At 31.9% G+C, this 13,543-nt stretch overlaps 1 protein-coding gene across 1 annotated transcript in view; it reads left to right on the top strand.

Moving 5' to 3' along the window:
• Positions 1-9,662: 9,662 nt before the first annotated feature.
• LOC106791221 overlaps positions 9,663-13,543 on the top strand; it is an 11,298-nt gene continuing 7,417 nt past the window's right edge. The window contains exons 1-2 of the mRNA XM_014756715.1: positions 9,663-10,009; positions 10,490-13,469. Of these exons, the coding sequence (XP_014612201.1) occupies positions 11,814-13,469 (1,656 nt within the window). The 5' untranslated portion in view covers positions 9,663-10,009; positions 10,490-11,813. The remainder of the gene's footprint in view (positions 10,010-10,489; positions 13,470-13,543) is intronic.

Genomic DNA, 13,543 nt, shown 5'->3' with positions numbered 1-13,543 from the left:
ATTTTATTTTATTTTATTTTATTTTATTTTTATTTATTTATTTATTTTTTTTTTATTATTTAATTTGTTTTACGTATCGATCAAAAAAAAAGAAAAGAAGTAAGTTTATCGTTTGCGCACATGCAACTAAAACGGGATTTAACCGAAGTAATTTATCAGGAAAAAGAAGATAAATCAGTGAAAAGGATAATGTTATGTTGTAATTAAAATAATCGATATATGTATATATGTATATATGTATATATATATATTACATAATCGAGTTTTTCGACATGTCAACGAGCTCGCTTTTTTACAAGGACAAATATCCGGTGAGTGAATTTCTCTTTTGTCATTTATTACTATCTTTTTTCGTTTTGTTTTTATTTCTAAAAGAAATCTAATGTTTTCTACACTATGTTTATAGATATAAATACGAATATAATATTCTTTTACCTGGTCAAAGTATTGTCTAAGGCGTTTAATAAAAAATATTCTTCCACACGTTGGGGGGTTCGGGAAACGAGAATCGTATGATTAGAAAGTTAGCTTTTTTTTTTTTTTCCTTCATCAACGTGGTGGTATAGGTTGATTTACGTTGTAATGAGAAAGCACCATAGGAGCACGCGGAAAGATTTGAAAGTTTTGTTTGTGTGTTTCTACTACGTGTCGTGTATCTCATACGTTCGATCTCGGATCGAATTCGAATGAGAGATCCGTCCGTCAATTTTTGCTAATTTTATAAATTTCAATTTAAAGGAAAAAGATTAATAAAAAAGGATAATAAATAAAGAAATATAAATTAGAAATCATGGCTTGGTTCGAAGAGAAACTGAGAGATTGACTCGCCTTACGTTTCTCTCTTCATCGAGCAAACCAAGTATTGAATATCGGTGGTAAACGTGTCTTGTTATAAGATCCAGGTTAACTTCTATCTATAAAACGAGTTAGATTCTTATATTATATATATATATATATATATATATATATAGATGATATATAGATGCATAGGTGTTAGGTATGTAATCAAACTTATTGGTTATTATGTAAACTTATTGTAGGATGATATTGTTCTAATGACAAATAAAAAAAAGAAAAAGAAAACAAAGGAAATGTATTATCGAGTTAGATAGATATTCTTAGGATATAACGTTAAATGTGTAAAAATAAAATGATCATCATATCTTAAGCATGTAAGATAGTCATGATCAAGAATGACGCATTTTCGTTGAAATATCGATTTCAGTTGTTTATATCGATAAATTGTTTTGTCTTCATTACTTTTTAAATTACGTCTCTTTTTTTCTTCTACTTTTATTCCTGTTTTTATTGCTTGCTATAGTTGATGTTACATTTTTAGGGGAACAAAAAAATTGATTAGAAAATGATAAATATTCGATGTCCAGAGTACACGGGTTATCGTTGTTATTATTAGAAAATATTCTTATCGTTTCTTTAAATTATATAACGTAGAAAATGAAATGGTATAGTAAAATTCAAATAGTTTCTAATATAATTTTTAAAACGTATCCGCGTAAAATCATTTCTAAATATTCGTTTTATTACATCTTGCAAATAAATATTTAATCGATATCACGGACACAAAAAGAAGGATATGTATGCTGTAATATTACTATCGTAGTGTCATTTATTATCACCAGTATTTTAAATGCGAATGAAAATTAACCTTGATTAACGTAACGATTATAACACAATAATGATCCCGTTAGGTTAAAGCTCGATGTATATATTCCCGTTGTTGTTTTCTTCTTCTTTTACACATGACGAAATATTCTTTTCGTGTCGCGATGCAAAGAAGGGGGGTGGGGTGGAAGGGTTTGACGAATCGAACGATAACTTTTAAAGGAAATGTGTTACGAGGTTTAGAGGAACAATCAAAAGAAAAAAAAAAAGGAGATTGTTATATCTTTTAAACGCATCTTTAGCAAGGTTATTATTCTCTGCGAATATTGCTAACTATTTTAGCATTTTTTAACGGCGTAGATATCACGCGTGGGTGCGTGTGCCTTTACTTGAATACAACGCTTTTGTCGAATACTCAACTAACTTCTTTATATTTTTCGATATTTATTTGAAACCTTTAGTATTACACGATTGTTTTTTTATAAAATCTTGAATTTGATATATTGTTTCATCATTGATTTGAATTTTTCATCAAAATGCGAATATTTTCGTACAAATTGTAATCATATATTATATCTAATCTAATATTGTAAAAGCAAAGGAAAAAAAAATATATATATATATATGTTCGAGGACAAAAGAATATGGACACACCCACTTCACTTGTAATACCTTTTAATGATTTCGAATTCTTTTCTTAATCTTTATACTTTATCTTTTATTTATCTTCCTTTTTTTATTTTTTTTTTAAATTTATCGCGACAGTGACTTCCATCATATATATATATATAGGTATAGGTATGTATTGATACGCATCGATACGCATTATACATAAGGACGTAAGATACGGAAATGAGTCAACATATGAACTCAAACTTTTTTTTTCTTTCTTCTTCCTCTTTTTTATACAAAAAAGAAAAATATATATATATATATTGTAATATACTTATTAATATTTTCTAATAACGAACAATCATTCTTTGTAGTATTTCTTCTACACACATAATACATATATATATATATATTATAGAATTGAAACTGATTGAAAGATCTAGTTTAAAGATAACATGTACCGTTGCATACAACAACGAGTTAGAATTTGCAATAAGAAAAGTTGTTTTATCAGATGTACAAACATAACGGCTGATTACAACTAGTGCCAACACAATACTTTATACCAACAATATCGATTTTATAAACCTCTGGCATTATAATGCAGGCAAATCTTTCTAAATTTCTTTGGAGAAAGGTGTTTTATTAGGATCTTATATACATCAAATCTAAAATGTTTTTCCGGGTGCGTCGCGATCATGCAGCAACGTAATCGAACTAACGCAAAGATTTTACGTAAGTCGTTGGTGGAAGAACCAAATGCGTTTGATTTTCTTAAAGGTATCTTCTCCTTCGGGTTAAATGCAATATTCCCCTTCCTCCCCCTTCCCCTTTCTACATTCTAAGCATCAAGTTAGTTCGTTCAAAGAACTTTTACTCCTTGTATCGCGTATACGTAAAGTTCAACAACGATATATTCTTATACTATATACCTCGTTTTATTTGATTATATAATTATTGGATAATAAAATCCGAGAGGGAGGTGAAAGGGAGAGTTTCCAAGATATATTGTACAAAGTTATAAACAGAATCGTTATCGATATTGTCAGTCGATCCGATCGTCGTCCGAATATCGTTTGGGTATCGTCGTTCGCAAGATTCACTAGATTATGAATGAATTAGGAAAAATAAAGTATGAAATATATATGTAACCATAATTATGAAATTTGTCTAAAGTTATGTATCTCTTGTTTCGAGATATTCGAAGAAAAAAAAAAGGATTATACATTTGAATTAATAAAAATGAATTCTATATATAATAACGAACACTATCTGACATTTAATTTAAAATAATGTGATGCGAAGTAACTGATGAACTGATTTGTTTTTTTCAATTTTGACTTATGGTTAGATTACTTTCATAATTATGGGCACATATATATATATGTATGTTTAAATCAATTGGTTTTTTTTTCACAAGGACTCATTGAAGGAAGGGAGGAGCCTCAGGGGTGAAAGTCTTATGTCAGAGACATGTATCTTATTACGTATGTACGTATATACGTAGCAAGAAAGACTGTTTGGTTATATTACTCTATAACACAACTCAACGCAAAACTGGTTTCGCTCCCACGGAAAATACGTATAAGAGAAGTTGAAGAGAAGTCCTTGCTTTATTACGAGATTCTATCGAAGAGGATAGTGGTACAGAACGATAGTAAAATACCTGTTAAGATTTCAAACGAAACGATTTTTACCCGATAAGGTTATCCGACAATAATAACGCGAAGATATACTCTTCTTCTTATTATTTATTTTTTGCCCCTGAAACCTGTTTCGCGTTGCAACCCTGACGCAAAATGTACAAACAAGGACGAGCCTGTCTTCTTTCGATCACCGAGTTTCTGAAAGTCTCTTTCGACCCAGTTTTCATTCTTTCCAAGGTGGCAAAGAGGAATAGCCAGCGAGAGGTTGAAAGCTATGCTCTTACATTTCCAATATATACGCAATCGTATGTCGAAGAATTTCAATGGAAAGCGAAAGCATATTATAACAATAAAACTTTTAATCATTCCTATTGGAATGTATAATTAGAAACCTAAGTAAAATTATAAATTTCAATCTGATTTTGACGCGAAAGAATTATTTTGTAAATTGCAGTAAAAGATTTATAACGAAATGTGAATGATAGTTTAAGAATAATGATGGATGCAATGACAAGTGATGCATATGACAATAGAACTTTTTTGCTATTAGAATATATTAATAGAAACCTAAGGAAACTTATAAATTTCAATCTGATTTGATAAAAGAATTATTTTGTAAATTGCAGTAAAAGATTTATAACGGGGAAAATGGGAATGATAGTTTAAGAATAATTGTGGATGCAATGACAAGAGTAATGGCAGATAGACGACAAGAAGTAATGTCGGTGGCAACATTCCTTTGGCGCCTTTGAGGGGCGACCAAACGAACGGTAAATCTGCACGCGTAAACCACATCTTTTTCCTCTTGGTCTTTTAACGAAGTCCCAGGTTAGGTCGATTCGCGGTGACAAGACTGGAATGTCCGTATTCCTCTTGTTCTACCAACTTACCCACCACGGTCACACTCTCTTCAAGTGTGAGAAAATGATCCATCGGAGTAAAGAAAATTACCACCGGGAAGAGTTCGACGGACTTGGAAAAACTTTATTCTTTACGTTTTACTTGTTAAAGGTCAATCGATTGTGTTTAACCGTATATACATTGTCTATACGTATTTATAATACGCTTGGCTAACAGTTTTAATAGTCTTATTAGATTTTCTTATTCTACGTTTTCATTTACACATACACACATACACACAATAGATAATTTAATTCATTTTCCAATTAATCAATATTAAATTTCAATTTGGAAATATAAGAGAGAAGAAAAGTTTTGTAATAATAATCTTAATACATTTAGTGTAATTTGATTATTTTTGTTGTTCTAAAAAGGAAGAAAGAAAAATAAGTAAATTACATAATGTACAACTTAAAAACATAACTCATCGTTAGTATAATAATTAGTATAACTACACCGTAACTAACTGTAAATATAACTTATACGTACTCGCTAAACAAAATGTGACGTTGAAATATGAACCAATAGGTATATACGTTTCGCGGACGAATAATTAAATGAAAAATTGAAAAATTACATTTAAAATAAAACAAATTAGTGTTATAGAAACGTATTTATGTAACTTTCGAGTTACGTGTCTTTTTAAAAAGGGTTAACGAAGTGCTGTTAAATCGACGCGTGTATATTACGTATCTGTTGTGTGTGTGTTTTTTTTATTTATCATCTTCTCTTTTTTACCCTCCCCCACTTTATTCTTTGTCATGACTCGAGTGGATCGTGAAAGGAGTTAGTTCCGGTGGACGGAGCGTTCTTCCGGTTGTTTTATACAGTACCGCTATATCGTGTGTCGAGTAAGGTACAATTATAATCAAAATAATAAAATAGAAGTACACATCGAAACATTTATGATGAGATTTATGCTAGGAATTTTGCATTTTTCTTCTTTTTTCTTTTTTTTTTTTATGAGTATACATACATGCGTATGTATTATTCGTAATTGATCGAACAATTTTCTTAGCAACTTTTTGTTTTGTTCGAAATATTATTTTCTCTTGCCTATATCATATTTAAAAGAGAGTAAAATATTACCGTTAGATAGTATTATAGTCTTCCATACCATTATCAGTGGTGAGTAAAAGGAAACAATAAAACAACTCTACTACAACAACATAAACTGTTCTTTCACTCGTAAAAGTCATTGCGCTATGTTTAAAAGTAGTACCGGGGTTCTAAGAGTCATCATTTTAATTGAATTTTTAGAAAGTAGGTGAGAGAGGTGAAAGAAACATTAGTTTAGTGTTGTCTCCTTTAATAAAGAAAGAATTCAATTCCTGTCATTTTGTTCTGAACCATGATTTTTCACGTTATTAAGAACAATCCTTCGTAACAAAAGGGATTTAAAAAAAAGGATTAAGAATTGTAAGACGTATTGCCAAAAATCATGACGTCAAATAAAATTAATGGAATATTCGTAAGATATATTTTTACACTCATTGGTCAGCGGTTTTTAATCGTTACGAAGATAACATCTGTTAGATTACGATGTGGGCCCACATTTTAAATATAATGATTAAAATAGTGTACATTATCTTCTAATTGTTAAAATATTTGTCCACTTAACAAACAAAAAATAAGAAGTAAATTTAATTGTAACTTATCGTACATTTCCGTTCGAATTTTGGTCGCGATTCTTAAATCGAATAAAAGAATATGATAAAAAGAAAAAGAAATGTACAAATTATTTTCGTATAATACTACATACATACATACATACATACATATGCATCAGATATAAAACACGTGTGAAAGAAAAAGTCCCGATTGTTTCAACGAAGATTCGTCAAACGCATCGGATAGTACCTTGCGATAAGCTCGTGCAAATGCGTTAACCATCGAATTATCGTTTTATCTACATACACTCTCACTTTCCGTTCGAACAAGTACTTACTATAAACGTGATTGTTTTTCGTCAGTGTGTTAAAAACGTTATAAATATAATATCGTCAACGTACGTTTTTTAGTCAGGAATATTTCACATTGAAATTTTTTAACGTGTCAAAAAAAGAAAAAGAACACGTTAACGCGTTAACTATATTGTTTACTACATTGCACATATTTTTTTTGATATTTCTTATCGTTCAACCTGATAGAGATAAAAAAAAAAAAAAAATGAAGCAATAACGAGACCGTCTGCGTTAATATCTTCAACGTGAAAAGGTGTACGGAGTATAATTCCTTTTATTTTGATTCGAATTTTTCTCTTTAATTCGTTTACGTATATATCTGTATGTATGTATATGCATGTGTATATGTGCAAGAAGAAAAGTGGAAAGAAATGTTTCCGGTTACACGTCATTGGTTTGCATCTTGCATGCAAGCTAAACTCCCCCTCGACATCTACGTAAGTCTTCGCAAAAAGTTTCTTCTTCGTTACAATGCCTGTATATAATATTGATGTTGTTGGTCTAACCGGATGCCTGCCATGTGTTTAAAGTTCGTGGACACTTGATAAGAAAAAAAAAATGGCTTTGCAGTTGGACGGGGTTTAAGGTGGTCAGACTTGTAATTAAAGCTCATGGTTTTTTAGTTATTTATAATTTATAATTGTTACACGTATTTTCTTTTCTATATATTGTTGACTTTGCTTCAATCGGTTTGTTCGATTTTTACTCGATATATTCGGTATTAACAAATCGTTAATAAATAATTTATACTTTGATATTTATCGTTCAAACAAGTCGGAATGTACTTTGAGACGCCATATTGGTAATTAATATTTTACGATAGTTAGTTAGTTAGTTGATTGCTTTCTATCGATTTATCGAATATATATGTATATGTAATTAGAAACAGGGTCTAGATTTGATGTTATATCACGATGCTGTCTGTTTTAATAACATGCACATATAAATGTGAATATTTAAATTTGATAAGAGAAAAAAAATATTCTAAACGAATGACATTTCAAGTGGCCCTCCCCCCGCCCCTCTCCCGAACTGTGTGTGTGCTATCGGTCTCCCACGAAAGAGCAGGAAGAGAAACTGGTTGGTTTGGCTGGAGTATGTTGAACTCGTATGTGTTTCTATGTATGCAATCGATCGCCGGAAACTTGACAAATTTTTTTACAATATATTTTTAAATGAAATCCTTCTCAAGATTTCGCAGTTTACAGTGACGTAAGTTTTATCCGAAAGTTGTTCGAAGTAGCTGGTCTTAACCATCGAACACCTGGGGGGGGGAAGGGTTGGGGGGGGTGAGTTCGTTTAATAACGCAGAAATGTTTTTTTAATTCTATCGTAAAATAATTTTAGTGGATTATTTTTTGTTTAAGCCCAAATGATCCCAAGAAAATCTTACAATTTAGAGAAGATTGAAATAATGTCGCGAAGTTTAATTTTGAGAAAACGCACGTGCAAACATTTTCGTTAGCAATAAGAGAAATGAATACAGACACAGACACACACACACGCGAAAGATAACGAAGTACATAGACGACGAAAGGAGAGAAGAAAAGAGAGAAGAAAGCTAAATATACACTGGGAGAGCAGAAAAGGCAAGATCCCCCGCCTAGACGGTCGCTTACTTTGGCTGCCTTTAAACTATCCGTCGTTCTTACCATTCGTTTACTCGCATCGCTCGTTGCAACTCTTAATCCTCTCTACGTTCGTTAACTTATATTCGTCATTTATTTGTCTATTCATTATTTCTAAGTTCTTTTTCTTTTTTTTCTTCTTTTTCTTCTTCTTTCATTTTGTATAATATATAACAAATAATTCGATATCGATTCCTTTTTTGGAATTCAAACGCGTGCCACACGTCAATATAATCGAATCGAATCGAATCTTCGTCACGTGATAAAACGAACGTGATCGGCGGGAAATTCAAAATCTTCGAATATTAATAATCTGATTTTATCGAAGTTTTATAAGTGGTGGTGCTGCTGGTGTTTTGTTTTCTTTTGTGTTTAACGCAAGTAAGTTTGAGTGATTAAGAAGTGCGGGGGATTAATGATCAATGGGGGTGGGACGGGGGAAATTTGGAATTGTGAAATATTACGTTCGATGTTATTACACTTATTGAATTATTTTCTTTTCTTTTGTTCGACGGATGCTATCATCGGGATGAAAGACCGCACGAAGAAGACCAGTTGGTAATTTCGAACGTAAAATGAAGCCCGTTCGTGGCACGAACGAGAAGAAGAGGGTCAGCTTTATTCGATTACTCGGATGACGTGCTTCGTGCAAGAGAAACGTTTTTTTTTCTCTCTTCTCTCTCTCTCTCTTTTCTTTTTTCAATTTTACTTGTTTCTTTTTGCGTAACCGTATCTTTGATTATTTTTTTCGATGAGAAAGTATTCGACAGAGATGTGAATTTCTTTTCTCTCGAATGATTTATAATATTATTATTATTATTATTATTATTATAAATAATACATCGAACAATAAGGTAAAATCTAATCAGACAAATTTATAATTAATTATTCAACTTTTATATAGTGTCAAAAAATTTATCAAGGTTGGAAATATAAAGTGATATCATTTTAACAAGATCTATGCAGAAAGAAAATTGTGTGTAGGATATATACTACTTTACGAAGGATTATGGCTAATTCATAGCGAAGGATGTGTAACATCTAATTGACGATAAACCTTGAATAATAAAAATTCGACAAAAAATACGTGTTATATATTATATATCTTGAAAATTGTTCGTTAATGTTCTCGACAAATATAAGATTCCAGGTGTGTACGTTAGATGCATACGTTTTAATTCGATTATGCAATTATGTTTATTTTAACACTTTCCTATGAAGTAACGAGTACGCATTTAAAAAGAAAAAAAAAATTGTCCATGACACTTGTCGCGTATGTATTTTAAATATATGGGAAAAATTAATCATCGTTCGATTGTGGGATACAAATATGCCGGTGAAAAGTTTTGAAAACGTTTCAACGAATGCAACTAAAGTGTTTTGAAAAAAGTATATGTTAAGTATAGTAATAGTAGATTAGTATGCGTGTCTTTACATAGAAGAAATACAGCGTGCAGCGTCCGCATGGAAGTTGTGCAACCGCGACGCGCGTACACGCGACGTAATACGGATATAATTGTTCAACACGATTGTATAATACGGCTTCGAATGTGGATCCAGTCATTGCCGGAACGTCGTTCCGATGCCATGCTAACATAAAAGTGTTATTTCTTCTCGACATTTTGCCACATTTATTGTGAGTCGGCGTGATAAATTATATTTATTTTTCCCCCTTTTCTTCTTTGTTTTTATCTAATTTTTGTCCGATCTTTTTTGAAATTGCAACTAAAACAAAAGAAATACGTAGATATAGTATCGTGTTAAAATATCTCTAACGAGTGTCTCATATTTTATAACATTAACGATTAATATTCATTTTTGTACGAATTAATCGTTGGCTCGTTCTACTTTTTGTTTTTTTTTTTATTTAATTAATGTTATAATAGTTAAAGTGTTTAGAGATTCATCGTTGAATTGCATTGACGAAAAGTTATTTTTGATCAGTAATTAATTTAATTAACAAATTAGAAAATGATATCTAGTTTCTTGTTCTTATTTTTTTTAATATAGTTTGATTATTGCAAATAGATCGTAAAAAGATAAGGAAAAGACGTAAAATACGATTCGCAAAGATAAGTTTGTCTCTCTCTCTATCTTTTTTTCTCTCCCTCCATAGGCAAATTGTCGGAAGAACAATAAATTTGTGTAAAGTGGAACGCGCGTTTGAAACTGGTCGTGTGTCTGGCTCCTCCTCTGTGGTTTACATAATCAAACAACTGTGGTATAGAACTTGTTTCGTAGTGACTGTGACGGTTGTGTAGAATAGATAATCGATGTTTCATCGTGTTTAAATGTAAAAAAGAAAAGAATAAAAAGAATAAAAAATAAAAAAAATCGAGGAAAAAGTATGACGAAAGAAGAAGAAGAAGAAAAAGTGGTTGTGAATCGTTTGGTCGAACGATTGGACGTCATCATCATCTTCGGTTTAACATCGAATACTCTTTTTCTCTATCTCTCTTGTTATTCTTAAGACGAGTTTTTACGAGTTTGTAACATTTCAAATTGGCTTTATTAGTTATTACGTTCTTGCTATTTGTTATGTGTTTCTATAGAGTCTATCGTTTTGCGAATGAACTAAACGATCGTGCGCGAGACTGTGTTTACGCAGTAAACTGTATTTACATTCTGTTAACTAGGTAACTAAACATTAGGCGATCAATAATAATAATAATAATAATAATAATAATAATAATAATAATCGATACTAAAACGATTTCGAGTCTTTGACACACGCCAAAAGGGAAAACTATATTTTATATTTATTATTGCTTTATATAGTCGTTAAATAATATGAATATATTAGTGATTAATACGATTAGATATAGGAAAATCACATCTCGAGGTAGAAATTATTAGTGTGTTTATTATCTAAGGAACCTTGAAAATTTCTCTTCTCTGTGTCGTGTCGTGTGTATCGATAGCAAATAAAACGCATTGCACGCACACACCGCCGCGGCGTTGTTCTCTTGCGAAAAAAAAAAAAAAAAAAAAAAAAAAAAAAATATAAAAAAAAACGGAAACACGGATAGGAGGATTTTATTCCAAATGAAAAAAAGGAAAAAGAAAAAAGGATGCGTCGAGAAGAACTCTAAACATTGTGTTCTAGATCGAAACACGAACTTCGCTAGAGCGTAACATTCCCATGAAAGGATTCCCTCCGATGTCGAAGAGAAAACGTTTGCTCAGAGAGAAAAGTTTCACGAATCTGTTCGGAAATACTTTCCATAATCAATAAGATACATATATACACATATATATTTATAATTAACAATAAGTGACAATTATTTGATTTGATTTGATTTAAGTTATTCGATAATGGAATTTCAAATATATTGCGCATTTGAAAAAAGTGATAAAAGTTGAAATGGTATAAAAAGATACTTTGTGAAAGATCTGAGATTGTTTTCCGCTCGGATAATTGGATTTTCTTTGAAATTGAAATGAACGAGGTGCGTCATGTCTGGACTAGCTTACGATCGTCATCGAGAAGTTCGACATTAAATTCTAATATGAGTAACGAAGGTAATAGTAATCGAGCCTCGACTTCTACTTGGTACGATATACCGGCACCGATAATAATACACTGTCGTGATTTTCGCGAGAACGAAATTGAAATGATTAATGATAACAAAATGGAAGATCAAAAGTGTCGAGAAGAAGATAACGATAAAACTGTGCGCGTTGTATCTTCGAAAAATGAAATTCACGTTGAAGAAGAAGCATTATACGAAAATAATTTAGATATAGTAAGATACGAGAGTAGTAATAGTAATACTAAAGATATTCAAGATGAATCGAGATTATTGAAAATTATCTCGAACGATTCTAAAACGAACGAGGAACAAGTTTCATTGGAAGATAAGAATAAGAAACATAGTAATAGCGTTGAATTAATGGCAACTAGTTTGGTGAAAACCGACGAGCACGGTATGCCAACGATTAGTTTCAGCTTTCTTCAAGGTGATGAATTACTCGAAAGGAATACCCACAATCAAATAGATGAGATCAAGATGGATGATAAGAAAAATGTTATTGAGGAAGATTCAATGCTTCTGGATAGATTGTACGATTTTCCTAAAAAAACTTCCAACGACAATGATAAGGAATGTCGTCGTATCGATGAAAATTCTGATGACGTAATCGCCGGGGAATTATACGACAAACCAAAAACAACATTGTCGAGTCAAAAATTATTCGAAGTTTCGCGAAAGGAAGATAACGATATGACGACCGACAAAGAGATAACTATCACCGAAAGAAAATTTATAAGAACTGCGAATACCTTGCACGGATCTTCCGTTAGATCGTTGAAATGGAAAAAGAGTCGTAAAAATTCGGATAATAATATGGGAATAACATCTTCGACATCCGGTTGTTATTCGGATCCCGAATGTTCAAACGATACTGCGTCTAATGCATCGCGTGGACGTCTGAGATTGGAAAAACGTAAATTGGGTAAAGCTTGGGGAAAAATGAGGAATTGGTTGAAAGACGAGAAGAGTAAATTCAGCGAAGTTATTCAGCGACACGCTCGAATGCAGAACGTCGGTGCGATGATCAATGACCCTAACGACGATCACGATTTATCTTTCAAGGACAATAAATTGAGCAAAAGCACGAGACACGCTTCTTACGATTTAACCAAAGCTCGAACCCAACAATTGGGTTCTATCACGAGGGTCGAGGAATTTGGTTTATCTTCTATTACGAAAGAAGAAATTAACGAAGATCGTGAAAATTCGTCAAACGTGAATATACGTTCGAATTCAGTCTCCCCAGATTCAGTTTTTATCGATGACACGAATCCGGAAGAGGATTCCCCAACAACCGGCAGAAGAAAGGTATTCTCTAAAACTGCTAGCTCCGATGATATTGTTGGTAATGGAAAGAGGAGTCCGCTTCTACCGGTCTCCTTCAGCATGGACAAACTATGTTCTGATACGGAAAACGATGAGACTAGTGCTCGTAGCACCGAGCTCGAAACGACAAGGGATCGCGCTGGGAAAGGCGGCATGATTAAGAAGAGAATGTTGGGGTCAATCAGGGGGTTAATGGCCTCAACTCATCTCCTACAGACCAACGATATTCACGAAGAGGTACAATCGTATCTTCTTTTTCAATCTACATATACAAATATATATATATATATATATATATATATATATATATA

This window comes from Polistes canadensis, unplaced genomic scaffold (genome assembly GCF_001313835.1).
Source record: "Polistes canadensis isolate GaletaPanama2010 unplaced genomic scaffold, ASM131383v1 scaffold_292, whole genome shotgun sequence".
In the NCBI taxonomy this organism is placed as follows: Eukaryota; Metazoa; Arthropoda; class Insecta; order Hymenoptera; family Vespidae; genus Polistes; species Polistes canadensis.
Note: the sequence above shows the minus strand (reverse complement) of the source record. Positions and strands in the feature narration are given on the sequence as shown.